This window comes from Chinchilla lanigera, unplaced genomic scaffold (genome assembly GCF_000276665.1).
Source record: "Chinchilla lanigera isolate Chin_1 unplaced genomic scaffold, ChiLan1.0 scaffold00056, whole genome shotgun sequence".
Classification (NCBI taxonomy): Eukaryota; Metazoa; Chordata; class Mammalia; order Rodentia; family Chinchillidae; genus Chinchilla; species Chinchilla lanigera.
This window is the reverse complement of record NW_004955457.1, coordinates 11,928,944-11,947,598: the sequence shown is the minus strand read 5'-3', so window position 1 is coordinate 11,947,598 and position 18,655 is coordinate 11,928,944. Positions and strand designations below refer to the sequence as shown.

The following is an 18,655-nucleotide window of genomic DNA, read 5'->3' as shown; positions in this document are numbered from 1 at the left end:
GCCGGCTGGGCTCGCGGCCCCGGGTGGCAGGTTGAGGAGGAGGCCAGATGTCCGAGAAGGGTTCTGAGCCCGAGAATGCGCCGCTCCCGCAGAGAAGGACGCGGACCCTCGGGCAGGCGCGCCCCGCTTTTGAGCCCCCCTTTCTGAGCGCTTCTGTACTTTAATACTTAGAAAAGGAAAAGCGTCCTCCCATGCCTGCTCCCGTGCTTTTTGATTTTTTTTCTTTTGTCTTGACGTTAACCAACGGCCTGTCTTGGCCTCACTGGACCCCATCAGTACAGTTGTTTTCCTGAGGGAGGATGGATAGAGAGAATACTGTCCAGGTCGCAGAGTCACTTTTTAAGGCTTTCGCCCGGAAAGCTCCCGGAGGGAGAGGGGCTCTCCAGGAGACAGCAGTTCAGAATCCGGCAGAACTGGGTTGCAGAATTTGTGGGCAGAACGGTATGGGTGCAGGTGAAGACCGAAGTTCTTTTTTTTTCTTTTTCTTTTTTAACCTTGCTTAAAGATATACAGTAGTGTAATTAAGTAACTGGTTACTATCTAAATGAGCTATAGAAAATTAGAAGTGATTTAAACAATTGGAAATGAAAAGTCTTTATTAGAGAGCAATAACAACAAAAATACGAGTGTTTTCAGTTTACTGTACTCACCTTTATGGAATGCGTGCCCTGGAACCAGACCGTCTGGGTTTGGCTTTGCATCTGCTACTTAACGAATCTGACTGTGCCACGCTTTAGGCAACTTTGAGAATTTAATGCTACCTAAGAAGCATTCAGTAAACGTTAATATTTCTACCACCATAATAGTTAGCAGTTCAAGTTTCATTAGAAGCGTTGCTAACGTGAATCACTAAAGGAGATAATCACGTGGGTAGAGGAATAAATCGGGAAAACCCAGAGGCTGAAGTCCCAAGTAAATCACTTGTTCTCACTGGGCTTGCTAAAATAGATGTGTGGCTATTTAAATGTCAATCATGCAATAGTGAATCTCTACCTATTGAGTAAGTGGGGGCATATGACGCTTGAAATACTTTCTTAATTGAAGTGTTGCTATTGAACCTGTATTTACTAGACATATAGTTGGCTAAAAGATCTTTTGAAAATATGTAGTGAGCAGATTAATACATTTTTAACTGTCATTAATTTGAGGTTTATCAAAGTAAGACTATAATACCTGAAAGTTGATACAGTTTTAATTAGAAAAATGTCAAGAGTATAATGGAACCTCAGTATTCTTAAGCAGATAAGCCTTTCAGTTTGCAAGGCAGAAATCTTGAACTCAATAAAATACACTTCATTTGACCAAGACCTTTAGTTAAGGAAAAGTTAGTAAGTATTCCAGAATAACAGAATACCCAGTGTGATGGTTTTTTGTTTTTGTTTTTGTTTTTTTTCTCACAGTGACTTATGTGTCATGTTTGGTGTTGCTTCCCAGCAGTAACCAGGATGGATAATTCTTTTACTTTGAATGTTTTTCTTTAGTTTGAACATTAACTGCAAGATTTTGGTTAACAGTTTCCTACGGGATTTATTAACTTTGGTCTTCATGAAGACCCCTTGCTATGTGGAGAACCATAGCTTGGAACATAAATTTCTTACTGTTTTTTTTCCTGTTTATAATGGCATAGTTTGGTATGGTGTAAAGACCATGTTTGGGCTTTGGAGTCCTCATTGTCGCCCCACACACTTGGTTTTGAATCAGAACATAGTACTCTGAGATTGTAAACAACTTACACTAGAGCCCTTCCCCCAACGGTTTGCATTTCTCATTTTCAATTAACTATGGTTACAAAATCCAGAAACAAACAATACAAGAGTTTTTAATTGCACGCTGTTCTTAATAGCGTAATGTCTCCCTTTGCCCTGCTCGGGGTGTGAATCATCCTTCTGTCCAGGAAGTGGATCCTCTATATACCCTACCTACCCATTAGTCATGTAGCAGCCTTCTCAGTTATCAGACAAGTATCACAAGTGCTTGTGTTCAAGTAACTGCAGGAGTAGTGGTGTTAGTAATTCAGATACGCCAAAGAGAACTGGAAGTACTTCTAGGAAGGTAAAAGTTCTTGATTTAGTAAGGAAAGAGTTGTATGCTGCTAAGATCTATGATATAGTAAAATATTTTGAGAGAACATTCACGAAACTTTATTATAGCATATTTTTACAACTGCTCTATTTTTAATCTCTTACTCTGCCTAATTTATAAATTAAACTTCATCATTGTTAGGGTATGTATAGGAGAAGACAATACATATATAGGGCTCTATTCAGTTATGGTTTTAAGGATCTACAGAGGGTCTTGAAACATAACTCCCAAGGATAACAGTGGGGTACACCCCTGTACTTGACATCTTTGATTGCCTTATCTGCAAACATACTTAACTGTTCCTTAGGGTCATAAGCTCTCAAAGAGCAAAGGGGTAAAGAGAAGTATATATGTGCATGGTAAGAAAGGGACCGAAACAGATTATAGGGAAGATTTTAGGAAAAATAGACCTTCAATAAGAGAAAAGAGAGATTGTGAACAGTAGCCAAGGGGTTTTTGTTTGTTTTGTGTGTGTCTTTTTGAGACAGGGTTTCCCTATGCTGTTCAGGCTCGCCTTGAACTCACTTTGTAGCCCAGGCTGGCCTTGAACTCACAACCATCCTCCTGCCTCTGCCTCCCAAGTGCTGGGGTTACAGGTGTGTGCCACCATGCCTGGCCAGAGTTTTTTTTTTTAAACTGAAAGCAAAAGTCTGGGAGTATACCATAGAAATACATACTTGGCTAGCATTTATGGGGCCCTAGGTTCAATCCCCATTACCAAAACGAAAAACAAACAATAACAACAACAAAATCCAAAAATAAAGCACATTAAGGTAAAATGGGCCCAGCACTCCAGAGGCTAAGGTAAGAGGATCCTTGCAAGTTCCAGGCCAGCCTGGGCCACAAAATGAATTCAAGACCAGCCTGAACTGCATAGTGAGACCCTGTCTCAAAAAGACAAAAAAAAAGAAAAAAGTAAATATATATATGTATGCATTTAAAATTTTGATGTTAGGCCAAGCGTTGTGGCACATGTCTGTAATCCCAGCACTCAGGAGGCAGAGGCAGGAGGATTACTGTGAGTTTGAGGGCAGCCAGAGCTACACAGTAAGTTCAAGTCCAGCCTGAACTGTGTAACAAGACCTTGTCTCAAAAAACAAACAACAACAAAAATAAAATTTTGGTGTTTATATAGTATATAAATTCCAAAACCCTTCTTTTAAAAAGTAATCCTATTGAACTGGGTGTGGTAGTACACACCTATAATTCCAGCACTGAGGCTGAGACAGGAGGCTCACTGCAAGTTCAAGGCCAGTGTGGGCCACAAAGTGAGTTCAAGACCAGTCTGAGCTACACAGTGAAACCTAGTCTCAAAAAGACCAAAAATAAAACCAAAAAAGTAATCTTATTAAATAATTGTGAATTTAGTAGTCTTGATTTCATTTTGACACCAGTGATTCATAGTAGTTTATGCTATTTCCCTTATTATAGCTACTAATAAAATCTGACACAGATATTGAATAGATTTCAAAATTTTTGAAGTCTTGGGACATTAATCAAGGTATGTACTTGGAATGGAAAGAAAACAAGTCTAAGCTTCAAGTGGTTTCATCCTTACAGATTTATTCTCAGGTTATTAGTTTTAACAGATTAAAAAAAAAAATTTTTTTTTTTGAGATAAGATCTTGCTATGTAGCCCAGGCTGGCCTCAAACTCAGAGCAGTCTTAGCCTCCTGCCTCAGCCTCAGAAGTGCTGGTATTACAGGTATGCACTATCATAACTGACAGTAGATAATACAGAGAAATGTCGGGGGAAGTTCAGCAACATAATCTAATGTTAAGACACTTTTTTAAAAGTTATATCTGAGAAATTACTTCTAATGTTTTGAACAAATAGAACTGCTATTGAGCAAAATAAAAATAGCAGTATCCCAAGTATGATCCTTTACAGAGAATTAAGTGATTAAAGGCTTCATAGGCTCTTCCTCTCTAGCTTACATTCACTATGTAAACAACAAAAAGTCCTTTCTTCCTATAGTTAAAACCACTGAAGCACTAATTTGACTAAATTCCTAATCTTTTTTTTTTTGGTCGGGGGGTACCAGAAATCCAACTCAGAACCTTGCACTTGCCAGGCAGGCACTGTACTGCTGAGCTATATCCGCAGCCTCCCTAATCTTTCAGGATAAAATTTACTTTTGTAGTATGCTATGAAACATTCTAGAAAGCAATTTGTAAAAAAGGTTGAATGCCTTACTAATTATTAACTATTTGACTTCATACTTAATACTTCTTTCTTTTTGATTCCTTTACCCAATATGAATACTTCTTGCTTAAGAAATAAATTTGTTGGGCTAGAGATACATCTCAGTGGTAGACTGTTTATCTAGCATGTATAAATCCATAGGTTTGACCCCAGTATCACAAAAAAAAAAAAAAGGAAATGAAATGAAGAATGTTTGTTCTACGATGAGGGGGTACAGAAAAGGGAACTTTTATTTTTAAGCTTTTTGTGCTCTAGAAGATCTATTAGTGAATATTTTCACTGAGAGAAAAATGTTAAGTTGCTACAGAGCTCTTTGTATCAGTAGTAGTTACAGAATGTCAGTGTTAAATGAAAACTGTAGTTCAAATCCTTAATTTTTTTTTTTTTTTTTTTTTTTTTGGTGGTACCAGGGATTGAACTCACGACCATACGCTTGCCAGATCCTTAATTTTAGATAAGGAATCTGGCAAGAAGTTAAGAAACCTACCCTAAGACACTTGCACTTACCTGTAAAGTCAGTCTTCAGGTCTCTTCAACTGAGTGATTGATGGTTCTACCACATAAGGCTGGTAATGGCAATATTTTAAAAAAATAAAACCTGTATAATGAAATATGATAGTTTTATTTGTGTGTAGAAAAATAAAATATATATTGAATACTTCTCATTACAGAGAAGATGCTACTGTAAAGACACAGTTATAGCTTTCATATAAATGAAGATACACTTATGATTTAGTGTCCCTGAGAGGAAGAACATCGGTGAAAACAAAAGGCATTTCTAGTAGAATGCTTGAGGCCTGGAAGTTAAGTTTGAGCCACTGCCTGAAGGTAATAACTTTATTTTTATCTAGTTAAAAGTAACAGCTTTATATCCAGACATGGTGATACACCCTGAAATTCTAGCACTCTGGAGGCTGTGACAGGAGGATTGCTACAAGTTCAAGGCCAGCCTGGGCTACATAATGAATCCAGGCAAGCCTGAACTGCAAAGCAAGGCCCTGTCTCAAAAAAAAAAAAAAAAAAAAAAAGATTCTCCTGTTCAGTTCTATGTATTTTGATAAATGCATAATGTCATATATCTCTTATTACCGTATCAAAAGGAATCATTTCACCACCATAAAATTCTCCAGTGCTTCACCTATTCATCCATCCTTCTGCTCTCCACACCCCTAAACCCTGCCTTTGTTACAGTGCCCCTTCAAGTTAGCTTCTTTCACTTAACAGTAGGCATTTAAGGTTGCTATGTGTTTTTGTGTGATTGATGTGATTTCTTTTTATCACTGAAAAAGCTTCCATTTATGGACCTAGAGATGTAGCTCAGTGGTAGAGCACTTGTCTAGCGTGTATGAGGTTCTGGGTTCAAGCTGTAGCATTACAAAGCAAACAAACAAAATAACAAACTTCCCTTTAGGAATGTACCAGTTTCTTTATTCATTTCTGCTGAAGGACATATCAGTTCCTTCCAATTTTTGGCACTTGTAAATAAAGCTGTTATATCTGTATTCAGGTTTTTATGGGACATAAGTTTTCAAGTAATGCAATGGCTGGACTATATAATAAACCCATTTTAGTTTATGAGAAACCACTTGTCTTATTTTTCTTGTTGCTGAGACTAAACACCCAACACCAGAAGTTAAAAAGGGAAAAGATTTATTTGGCTCAGTTTGTAAAGGTTTCAGTCCATAGTTGACTGGCTCCAAGGCAGGGTTGTGTGGTAGACAGGAATTACAGAGGAGAAACATTCATGGCAAATGGAAGACAGTAAAAGCAAGCAAGCAAGGGGTGACCCACAGCTCTTTCTAATTCTTATATCTTATCCAGGCTACTTAGGGCTAGTAGCACTCACACCCTCAATCCTAGTGCCCTTAAGCCTAGCATTGCACCATAAATCAATGCCAGCATCACGTACTCTAGATCAGCCACTTCAGAAAAAACCCCGCCTATGACTGTATGAGGCTTTGGGGCATCATCCAGATATAAGTCATAACACCATCAAACTGTCTTCCAAAGTGACTGTACTCATTTGGCATTCCCCAAAGCAATAATGAGAGTTTTTGTTTTTCTGCATTATTAACAGCATTTGATACTGTTGTTTTTCATTTTGTCATGGGGAGTTGGTACATGTATATAACATTTCAATCCTTTTTACTTGTAGTATCTCATTGTTCAGATTTTGTTTGTAGTTCCCTTATGCCATATGATATTGGGCATCTTTTCATGTTTGTCATCTGTATATATTCTTTAGTCTATTTTCAGATCTTTTGACCATTTAAAAATTGGGGTTTTAAAAACTTGAAGTTTTCAAAGTTTGTATTTTGGGTACAAGTTCTGTATTTTTTGCAAATATTTTCTCCCAGTCTTTGGCTCATCTTCTTTCCCATTCCTTTACATTGTCTTTTGTAGAGGTCAGAAATATTTAATTGTAATGAAGTCTAGCTTGCCAATTATTTCTTTCACATATTTTGCCTTTGGTTTTTTTTGTTTTGTTTTGTTTTTGTCTCACTGTGCAGTTCAGGCTGGCCTTGAACTCACTTTGTACCCTAGGCTGGTCTCAAACAGGCTGATCTGGAACTCAGAATGATCCTCCTGCCTCAGCCTCCTGAGTGCTGGGATTACAGGCATGCACCACCACGCCTGGCAAATTTTAACTTTAGCTAATTGAAATTATGTTTTTCCTTAAGCTGGTAATGCAATGATGCCATGTATGGATTTTCTACTTATCTCTTTGGTAATTCTGGAAGAGTCCTAAACTGGTCATGATGTGTTATTCAAGTTAGTAATTCTAGAATGCACATTTTCCCCACATTTTTATATTTCTGATGTTAACATATTTTATAATTGATATCTTATAATCATTGTTGACCAAAGAACATGTTCACCTGTAGCTTTGTCCATACACAGTCATGAACTTAAAGAATGCATGTCAGCAGCTTAGAGATAGTGGTGGAACATTATCTCAACCTGTGGAACCCTAATGGCCACGGAAAAGGGTTTTGGATGGAAGACAGCAGCTATCAACCATGTTTCATAAAAATATCCAAAGCTAGATTAAAAAACTAGACTTATTCTGTGTAACCAAAAACCAGTTTAGGAGTTTGGTTATGTTTTTAATGCATTTTCTTTTTTTCTCTTTCGTTTATTAATTTTCTGTGGTTTTTTAAAAGAAAAGATTAAGCCCTTTGAAAAAGTATGAACAACAATAACTCTGAATTGGAAGTGATTCCAAAACATCAGATTCTGAATACAAAGAGATAACTTAGTAGGTATATTTTGCATGTATTTCCTTTTTTGTCTATGTATAAGAATTTTATGTTCTAAAAGTGTTTAGAAGAACCTTCCAATAAGTAAGAAATAAAAATTCTAAATGAAAAGAAAGCCTATATCATTGTTTAGCTATTATTCATTATTTTTCTTTTTTAGTGGCCCATAAATAATGGTAAAAATAAATTTTGTGGCTTCCTAGATTGTACATTGCAGAATTTTTATATTTACATGTTATAATTGTCTTTAAACATACATTTTATTTTTGTATAGGTATGCTGAGGCCAACAGAGCAGGAGATAGTTGCCACTGAAAAGATAGTTTGTTATTCACAGTTCCCAAGAGGAAGAGGACATGCCATACCCCGCAGGGCCACACAAAACACCACCAAGGTTGGTAGCAGGGCAGGGGTGGGTGTGGGGCTGTAGAAGAGGGTTTATTGTGGTTTTCAGAAGAAAGAATGGACATAGCAGTGTAAGCAGGCTAAGTTGGTCTAGAGTTGGCTGGTTTGAGTTATCTTGGTGGACTACAGGGTGTATTGGCTGACTCTGGTTGCTGAATAGCTGCCCCTGTAGTGCTTAGAGGAAGAGAATAGTGACCCAGAGGGTAGGAGTCCCACAGAGAAGGTGGTTGGTGGGATTCTGGGGATGGGATTATTGTGCATAGGAAGGGAAGGGTTACAGGAGACTGTTTTCCAGAGACTGGTTAATTCTGGGAGGAGCAATGTTTTCCTGGTCAGCAAGGATCTAGAAGTAAAAACATCAGATCTAAAAACTAGAAAATATATTCAATATATAAATTAAAATTGAGCTATACATTTTCTTCCTTATCCTATCCTTGTCCATTTTGGTGTCTAGTTTATCTTACCTTCTTAGAATGAGTTGGGTAAAATCTCTCTTTATACTATAGAAGAGTACATATAAACTTGAAATTATGCTTTTTAAAACATAGTTTTTAAAAACTTATAAAATGCCTTGCATTGGTATTTATTATATGGGAAGAATTTTCACTTTTAATTCAGTTTTTTTTAACGTTGTATAGGCCTATTCAGCCATTATAATTCTTCAGTAATTTGTTTTGGTAAGTTTTTTTCTAGGTATTTGTCCATGGTATCCTCATCTTTTTAATATCTGCTTCTGTAGTCTTCTTATTTATCCTTAATCTTTTGTGTCTTTGTGCTGGATGTAGGCAGTGGGGCAAGAGGCTGGGGCTCGAGCTGTCCCTGGACTTAATGCCTGCACTTTCAGACTCACCCTGCTGCAAAAGCCACACAGGAGCAACCTGGCTTTTCAACCCAGACAGTGGGACCCCTAAGTTCTTCCTGGACTGAATTTAAACTTCTCAGGGAGGGATTCTCTGTCTGCCCCACACCCTCTCTGTGACTGTCTCTTATGCCTGTCTCCTACCCAGTCACTGAGTAACACCAGAGACTGTGAAATTTAGACACTCTGCAGCTCCATCTTGAACAATTAACCTCTTGCCAAAATGGCTTTTGATTAAATCCTCTCAAATATGGCAGGCACTGCACTGGATTTCTTCTCCAGCTCAGCCTGCCATGCAGAAGGAATCACTTCCAGAGTAAAACCCCATGCTGCTTTTTGCAGTTTACTATAACTGTAAGCTTCTCTTGAGGCTAGTCCAGTTCATTGTTTCTCGAGGCTTACTTTGTATCAGTGGAGGCAGGTCCTCTTCCCTGAGAGCCAAGGCCCCTTTCCCAAATGCTTCCTTCCTTTTTCTTTTCCATGCTCTGTTTCTCCAGCTGCTCGACAGTTTCCAGTTTTCCCGTCAGCTCCCTCCTGATTCCACAGTTCTTTTTTTTTTCTCTTCACCAAGTTGTTTTCCAGGTATCTCCATTCCAGGTCCTGGAGAGGGTATATTTTGTTTTCAGTCTCTATTCTGGCATTTTTAGTCCTCTCTTTTTTTTGGGTCTTTTTGAGACAGGGTCTCACTATGCAGTTCAGGCTGGCCTTGTTCACTCTGTAGCCCACGCCGGTCTCGAACTCATAATAATCCTCCTGCCTCAGCCTCCCAAATGCTGGGATTACAGGCGTGCACCCTCAGGCCTGGCCTTAATCCTCTCCATTTTTAAAACTGCTTCAAAGAAATTTTATTCCTAAGAAATATAAGTATAGTATACAAAATTCAAAACAGAGCAGAAAGTTATAAAATTACTCTTCTATAGTCCAAGAGATAACTATAGGCTACAAGGTATTTAGGAGTTTCTGTAATAAATCAGAATACAGTAATTATTTAAAATCTTAAAGGAAAGGCAATGTAAAGATATTTTATAGCTGCATAGGATAGCATAGTGTTTATATATCTTTGTCTCCTAGTTGCTGTTTGCTAATATTAAGTCTGTGTGATGAATACATGATAAATCTTCGATTGTCTTTAGGGATAGCTCAGCTAAGATTAAAGAGAAATTTTTACCTCTTATTCTGGTAATTGGCAATAAACTTTTCCTATCTAAATTCTTTTTTTAAAAAAAATTTTTTTTAAACCTAGCTAAATTATCTAATCATCAGGAAAAACAGAGTGGTTACAAAGCCCTCCAAGAGCTGTGCTTGAAGGGAAAAGTGGCTGCGGTAATTGAATATTCTATCAACTGAGCATTCCATCAAGTCAAAGCAACCTATAGGCACAACTTTTCTGTAGCCTTGTAAAATTGTCCCCATTGAGAACCAATGTACTAGGCCTAAGTGACTTATATTTTTTTTGTCATACATATTTTTTCATTTTCCAAGCCTGTCAAGCTAATTTTAAATGGTATAATTATATATTAATGGCAAGAATTGTGTACAGCCAGGCATGGTAGCACACACCTATATTCCTAGCACTTGGGAGGCTGAGGCAGGAGGATCACCATGAATTTGAGGCCAGCCTGGGCTACATAAGCAAGGCCCTATCTCAAAAAAACAACAAAAATACTCCCCCAGAACAAAAAAGAATTGTGTACAGTAGTTCTCCCTTCTCTGTAGTTTCTGTTTCTATGGTTTTAGTTACTTACAATCAACAGTTGCCTGAAAATATTAACTGGATAATGGAAATTTTCAGAAATAAATAATCCCTAGGTTTTAAATAACTTATTACAGGATATTATTGGAAGTGTTCTATTTTACTACTACTAATAATTATTATTATTTTACTAGTGTATAAATTAAACTTTATGATAGATGTGTATGTATAGAGAAAATGAAAACCCACAGTGCATACAGGGTTTGGTATAGTCTGAAGTTATAAGCATCACTAGAGTATTTGGAATATGTCCCATACAGATAAGACGTGATTGTTGTATACATAATCCCCTTCCGCAGTGACACATCATTTCTTAAACTGTATATTGTTACAGTAGGGCACACCCAAGTCATAAAATTTAAAGCCTTTATTTATTTATTTTTTTGATACTGGGAATCGAACTCAGGACCTCATGCTTGCCAGGCAGGCACTTGTGCCACTGAGCTGTATCCCCAGCCCCTAAAAGCCTTTATTTGGATTAAATCATTGTGCAATGAGTAATTTAGAATTATTTATAAAGATATACCCTTACCTTGTCCCACAAAAGGAAGTTTAGTCAGCCAGTGTAAGAGTGTAATTAAAGATAGTATGAAGGAGCTACATAAACCTCATCTTTGCTTTTCCTTGAGTATATTCTCTTCTTGGAAATGGTCGTATCTAAATTTTATGAGATTCTACAGTAGAGGACATAAGAGATTTAAGATAAAACATGTCATGAGTATGTTAAATGCTTTAGTTTATCAGACATTTAAACTCTTGCAGCTATTAAATAATAGGAGAAAATGGAATTGAATTCAACACCAGCATGGAAGACTCTAATGATTCATTAGAAGCCAACTGTAATGATGATGAAGCATCCAGAACAGATGTGCAGGAATTTGAGGTAGAGACTCAGATGGGAACTTCTTTCTCTTCTTGGGAAAACAGCATGCTATTTGTTACATGACTTTTTATGCCTAAGGAATATTTATTATATTTAATGATTTAAAACAATAACCATTGATAATTTCCTACCATTTTGTCTGTAATGTGCTAAGTCCCCCCTATTGTTATGTTATCCTTCTTTTACTCTTTAAAATAAAAAAATAAATAAATAAATAAATAAATTTAATTATTTAAGATTTTAATACTTAATCATCTACATAGACTATCATATTTCATTTTATAATACAGAACTTTACAGAAAGTAAGACTTAGTTATATTCATAAAAATTTGTATACAAAAATACCTGTATATTGAATGTAATATACCTAATTATATTCATCACTTTAGGATACATTTCCATGACCAATTTATTTTTATAAAGTTTAGATAATATAAAATAAAAACCAGTAGTTTCACTGAAGAAATATTTTCTGCCCTATAAATTGACACTCTTGCCAAAGTAAAGTAAACTAGCTTTTTTTTTTTTGGTTTTTTTCCAGTACCAGGAATTGAACTCACAACCTTGCTCTTGCCAGGCAGGCACTGTGCCGTTGAGCTAAATCTCCAGCCCCAATAAACTAGCTTTAAAACAATATCTTCCTTTTTTTATTAGATATGTTCTAATTTTGGTATAAACTTTGCATTTTCATTTATTTTAATTTATTAGTACAGGCATGTAGTACGTAATGTTTATATTCTTTGTGGAAAGTTCATACATGTACATGACACATTTTAATTCACTTCTCTCCCTGCTCTACCCATCTCTTAATCCCCTTCCTTTGTTGGTGTGTGTATACATATTTGAAGTATATAGTGTTCTATTTTTTAAAATTAATAACAACATATTTTACAAAGACTTGAGTAGAATTTTTGTGTGTGTGTTTTGTTTTGTTTTTTTACAAAAGCGTCTAGCCTGTATGGACACTAGAGAGCCTTCCTTTGGACAAAATGATTCTCCTACAGTTTTGGCCATCACTACTGCTGAAGCAAATAATCCACTCACATCGCAAGATATCCCAGGACCCCTAACTCAGACCCCAACTCTTTCAGCAGAGCAGTTCCATCTAGTGGACCAAAATGGGCATCCTGTTCAATATGAACTTCAGTCACTGGGAGATTCACAAATGGTGAATATATTTTATAAATAACCAGTTCATGCTATTTAGTAAAATGTACTAGTCTTACATATGACCTTAATTTCTTGTACTATTGCTTTGCCTTGTGTTGAAAATTCTATTTCCATGACTTTCATATTTATGTAAGGATTTTAAAAGGTTCTCTTTTAGGCCTACAAGTACTTTAAACTACTTTTACCAAGCCAATTACATCTGGCACTCTGGTGTTTTAAAATGAATTGGAACTGTAACATAATCTCTAATAAGTGCTAAAGTGTACATGTAATTTATGTGTTTCTCAGTATGTGCAACTGACTAAACTGGAGACTTGCATATGACCTGCCAGTATCCTCTCTTTAAAAGAATGCATTTCTCTAATGGCCTTCTTCTGAGAAGTGTGTCTGTTTATTTCAGAGAATTGCCCATTTTTTTGATTGGGTCTTTTATTTTGGGGGAGTCTAATTATTTTGAGTTCATTATATATTCTAAACATCAGTCCTCTGTCCAAGGAAATATAAATAACAAGTAAAGTAAAAATGGATAATAGGAAGTAGGGAGATCTTTTTCAAAGGGAAAGGGGAACAAGACATGGAGGGAAAGAGGATTTTAAAAAATTAAAAGAAAAAAGTGGAAATAGAGCTTTTGCAGACAGGAAGGAGACCAAGAGATGGAAGGAACAGGAAAGGATAGGAGTGGGAGAAGAAGGGGACAAAAAAGAATTAAGATGTGTTATGTTCACATACCAATTCTGCATGATAAATGTAATTAATATGTACTGCAAACATGTGCTAATAAAAAATGATTTAAAGAAAAGAAAGCAGTGGAGATGGAGATTCCACAGGTTCACCCTTCTGATCTTTGTAGGTAGATAGTATGTATGTATTGTGTGAATAACAGTGTTCACAGGGGAGAACAATGAGAATGCAGATTCAAACTGTTGGCTCAGCGTTTTTCAGAGTTCCATAGTTTGATTAAAAGAGATGAAAGATTATTTTAATTGAAATAGAGATAATTACTGAGAAAAACTTCTAAGGTACTCTCTAGTTAACAAAGAATACATGTACATAAGTAATACTGTGAAGAATTGTGTGTCTCTTTTTGTTTGCCTGATTTTCCCAATTTTCTACAGTGCATATTTACAGTATTACTTGCATAATAAAAATTATTTTTAGAAGCATAATTTCAATTATAAATTATACCACAAGTAAACAACTATTTTATCTAGAATTACTGTGTTGCTGTTTTTTGGTCTAGAGCATTCTAAAGTTAATCTGTGCCCTTTTGCTCTATTTTATTTAGATTCTTAAGCAGAGAATAATTGGTGGAGATGTGCCTAAGGGAAGTGTGTGGGGAAGACTTTTTCCTTTTTTTTAATACAATTTTATATAATAAAAATTTTATATATTATGTAATTAATATATAAATTATACATGTGTGACTTTTTTTTCTTCATTGCTAGAGATTGAGCACAGGGCCTTGTACATAGTATACTATAGCACACTACCAAATACACTCCTCATCCAAGAAATCTTTCTGGTTTTGGCTTAGGATAGATATATTTCTGGGCCTATCCCAGGACTGAAAAGCAAAGAAAGGGTAAGCTTCTGCAACCATATTAACCAGCAGAGGTTCGTATACAGCTAATTATTTATATGTGAAGCAGCTACATTTTAATTTTTCATGTCCAGAATTAAATACTTTTGTAGTTTCCCCTTTTATTTACTATTCATCCAACAGAAGAATCCAGAAGTCCAAATGTATAAAAGGCTATCATTTTATACATGGTACCATGCCTTAAAAACAAAGTTGTTCAATGCTGAAAAAGTGACCACTCTTCTTATAATTAAACTTTTTATACAAAGTGATATTAAGCATCTGTAGTAGAACAGACAGCAGATTCTGAGTAGAACAGTAAAACTGTGTCAGTAGGAGACCAATAAATCAAAGTGTGTAAGATGTCCAAAAATTTACACTCTTTTATTGAGGCAGGGTAGCAGGAATCAAACTCAGGAACTCCTGCTTGCTAGGCAGGCACTGTGCCACTGAGCTAAATCCCTGGTCCCTAAAATCTTACTCTGCCTGGTGTAGTGGCACACACCTGTAATCCCAGCTCTCAGGAGGCTGAGGCAGGAGGATCATTTCAAGTTCAAGGCCAGCCTGAACTGCATAGTGAGACCCTGTCTCAAAAAGATAAAAAAAATTTTTAAAAACTTAATTTCAAGTCATTTGTTACTTACGTTTTTCAAATGATAGGTTCAAAATATTTTTCTTCAACTTTAGATGCCCTTTTAGTTGATACTCCTCTGAACTTGGGTTCATTTGTTGAACTGTAAAATAGTACAATAATTCCCTGTTAGTTCAGGCTTTTTGGACAGTCTGTAGTCATCTTTATGGAACAAGAACAGATACATAAATGCAGAAATACAAAAAATAAATCCTATTTAATCAGACAGCTAACAAGTTAGTATTTTTAACTTATTCCAATGACTTAGAATACGGCACAAATGATTTCTACACAAATATGTCAAACATATGTGGATAATACAAGTAGCAGAGCATAAATGTATTAAGTTCAGTTACAGCTATATTTAGGTTACTAAGTAATTAGACATCATGCATGTATTATAATGATGAAGACCATGAGTAATAGTCAGGCGTGGTGACACAAACCTACAATCCTAGTACTTGGGAGACTGAGGCAGGAGGTTCACTGTGAGTTCCAGGCCAGCCTGGGCTACATGGTGACACCCTGTCTCAAAAAACTAACAAAACAAAACAAAAAGACCATAAGTAATTAAGACCCTGGTCTGTAGGGTCAAAATGACTGTTTTGAACCTTGGCTTTGCCACCTATCAATTGTGAGACCTTAGAAAATATTTTTGTGTGTCTCAATATTTTCATCTATAAAATGGGGAAAATAATATCCTTTGTAGAGATAGGTACATGTTTTGGTTTCAGCTCAGTATATTCTGTTAAGTCATTGTAGGCATATGCATTTAATTGTTTTTTAATGCTTCCAAGATGATCGTTGCTAGCCCATCAGAAAACGGACAGGTGCTTCATGTAATTCCATCTACCCAGACAGGAATGGGACAAGTGATTGTACCTCAGGGACAGCTTGTGGATGCAAATAGTCCTGAGGGTGAGTAATAATGAGATGCTGGGGATTTGAGAACATTTGGAAATAAATACATATTCTGGAAGATCACCTTATGAAAGTCAGTGTTAACATTGATTTCTTTAGGTGAAATTGTGAATTGAATAATTAGAAAGAAAACCTCAGCCCAAATAAATTTCAAGTTCATTTTTCAACTCCTATCTAGGTTAGCTGTCTATTTCATTTTGGAATTCTATGAAGCTGGTTGACTCCTGCTTCCAAATGACCAGTGAGCATAAAATAAATTCTTTTTAATTATAGTAACAGTAATAATAGTAGCAACAATAACAAGAATAGAGTGCTTAGCTTTAGGAGTTTTTTACATTTGCATTTTTATTAATATTTTTTGTTAGTCCTGTGGCTCATTACCTTTTTAAACTATCATTTTTATCCTCTTGCCCTTTACCTCTTTTCTGTATTCCTTCAGATTCAAAAAGAAGAATAATTCCCTTATTTCTTCACCTATTCTTTCTTTACCTGTTTGATAATATCAGTATTTTCTTGTTTTGCTTCTACCCCTTTCCCATCTATTTGAATCCATTTTCTAACATTATAGCTACAGTATTTTGTTGCTCTTTCATAGGTGATGGCTTAAGGTAGATCTTTATACATTCATTTTGTTATTCTTTGTCTGTTATCAGTCACTAAAAAGAAGAAAAGAGTTACCAGAAAACCTAAATACAGTATATAGACAAAAAAGTTCTACATTTTCCTATTATATAACAATTAGTATAATGATAATTTCTGCCATGTTTATATCCTGGTCTTTCAGTATAAGTTCCAAAAACTTTACAAAATTTCAGTAGTCAGTATTATAATTTAAAAGTAACCAAGTTTATTGGAGACATTTTCAATAAAGCATTTTAAATTTTGTTTTCTTTGGCTTCAAAACAATTCTGTCTTTTCTTATTACAAATGTAGACGGTCTAGTTAGATACATTTTCATAGTGTTGTCAAAATAGTGATGTTACTTTCTTCTTATTCTTGTGTTAAGATATCTGTGAAGAGAAATCCAGTGACAGGACCATACCAACACTAAGAGTGGATGCTCTGGCAGACAGCACCAGTAGTTACATCCTTCATTCACATGCATCGCTCACATTGCCTAGAAAGTCTGTGGCCAGGTGAGTCGGTGGGAAGGAGAGGCTCATCTTTTGATATCATCGTGGAAATCTTTTTTAAAATTATCACAACTAAAAGTGACTATGAAAAAGATGAGACATTCAGAAAATGTAAGCAACTATCATCAAATATATATTTAATTGTTTTAGTGGCATCTTGAGAATAAGGCTACTCTAGAAACTGTACATATCAAATGTGCTGCTGCTCTTCCACAGTGTCACTTGACTAGGGATCTTTTGAGGCTATATAAAGGCTATATATCATCTCTAATGGATTTTAAAACAAATAGACATCCATTCTAGTTCCTAAACATTTTAATGGTTTTATCCCATTTTTGTGCATATAATTCTTTTGTGATAAAATGTTTTTGCTACCTTCTATTTCAGTTTTTTTTAATTTTAGAGATAAAAGAATAAAAACATGTATTTCAGTTTTTTAAAAAGTTTTTTCTTGAAATAACTATTCAGATAATTTAGAGAAATAAAGAATCAAGAAATCTTTTCATAAAAAAAGAAATCTTTTCATGGACTCAACTGTGTTTTGTTTTTGTTTTTAAATTTTGAGACAGGGTCTCACTGTGCAGTTCAGGGTGGCCTTGAGCTCACTATGTACCCCATGCTGTTCCTTGAACTCACTGTGATCCTCCCTTGTACTGGGATTACTGGCTTACACCACCATGTCTGGCTGTGTTTGTTACTCTTAACAAGTCACCTGAAATTGTTTTATTAGCTCTTTTTTTTAATAAATGAAAAATAATTACATAATGAGAAGAATACAGTTGGCCATGGTGGCGCATGCCTATAATCCCAGCACTCAGGAGGCTGAGGAAGGAGGCTGAATTTGATGCTGGCGGGGGTGTCAAACTCTGAGCTACGAGTAAGTTCAAGGGCAGCCTGAACTACACAGCAAGACCTTTGTCTCAAAAAAAAAGAAGAAGAAGAAGAAAACAAAATTTTGAGAGAGACATATAAAATACTTAAATTTTTTTTGTTTTTTTTTTGGGGGGGGGTTTTTTTTTTTTTTTCTGGTACTAGGAATCGAACTCATGACCTTGCGCTTGCCAGGCAGGCGCTGTGCCGCTGAGCTAAATCCCCAGCCCCTAAAATACTTAAATATTTTGAGAGTACATGTAACCCAGAACAAAGTTAGGCCTTTAATTTAGTATTGAAGAAAATAGTATTGATTAAAGCAAATGATAATAAACCATTTGGTCAACCTATAGTTGATAAAATTTTTACTGATGGTCTCAATATATTGTGTTTGACATGGGCTAAGAAGATAGAGCAACTAAATGCCTTTCATGTGTATAGAACTATGTGTTTATATATATGTTCCTTCTCTACCCCAGGATGCTTGATGAACCTTTGCTGGCTCCTCTCCAACCTCTTTCTTCTAACACACCTATATGGGCCTGCCGTCTTAGGAGTTGCGAGGTGAGTTAAAATAACCCTTACCAAGAATCATTTAACTGAGTATAACTGCAGTCTTTCTCAAAATACCCTCTTTTGAGCACAATTAATGGAAGTGAATTTTTTTTTTGGTACTGGCAATCGAACTCAGGACCTTGCGTTTGCCAGGCAGGCATATATGCCCCTGAGCTATATCCCTGGTGAGCACAATTAATATAGGATGTGTTTGTAGCACTTTCTATTTCACTAAATCTGACCTCATCTTTTTCTTTAATTCTTTACAGACTATAAGCTTTGTGAAAGCAGATTTTTTTGTTCTTGTTTTGTTTTTCATTTATTTCTTTTTTTTTTTTTTTTAATTTT

The 18,655-nt window shown here is 35.8% G+C and overlaps 1 protein-coding gene across 14 annotated transcripts in view; it reads left to right on the top strand.

Moving 5' to 3' along the window:
• Nucleotides 1-18,655, top strand: part of Carf (calcium responsive transcription factor) — a 94,654-nt gene that overhangs the window by 311 nt on the left and 75,688 nt on the right. For 5 of the 14 annotated variants that reach the window (XM_013520712.1, XM_013520711.1, XM_013520710.1 and 2 more), the window contains exons 2-8: nt 4,960-5,116; nt 7,823-7,941; nt 11,327-11,447; nt 12,395-12,616; nt 15,626-15,746; nt 16,756-16,885; nt 18,232-18,316. In XM_013520712.1, coding sequence (XP_013376166.1) covers nt 11,370-11,447; nt 12,395-12,616; nt 15,626-15,746; nt 16,756-16,885; nt 18,232-18,316 — 636 coding nt within the window. In that variant the 5' untranslated portion in view covers nt 4,960-5,116; nt 7,823-7,941; nt 11,327-11,369. Of the gene's footprint in view, nt 1-27; nt 454-4,698; nt 4,858-4,959; nt 5,117-7,452; nt 7,548-7,822; nt 7,942-11,326; nt 11,448-12,394; nt 12,617-15,625; nt 15,747-15,927; nt 15,991-16,755; nt 16,886-18,231; nt 18,317-18,655 lie in introns of those variants that run through there. The other 9 variants (XM_013520703.1, XM_013520702.1, XM_013520707.1 and 6 more) reach the window with 9 other exon arrangements.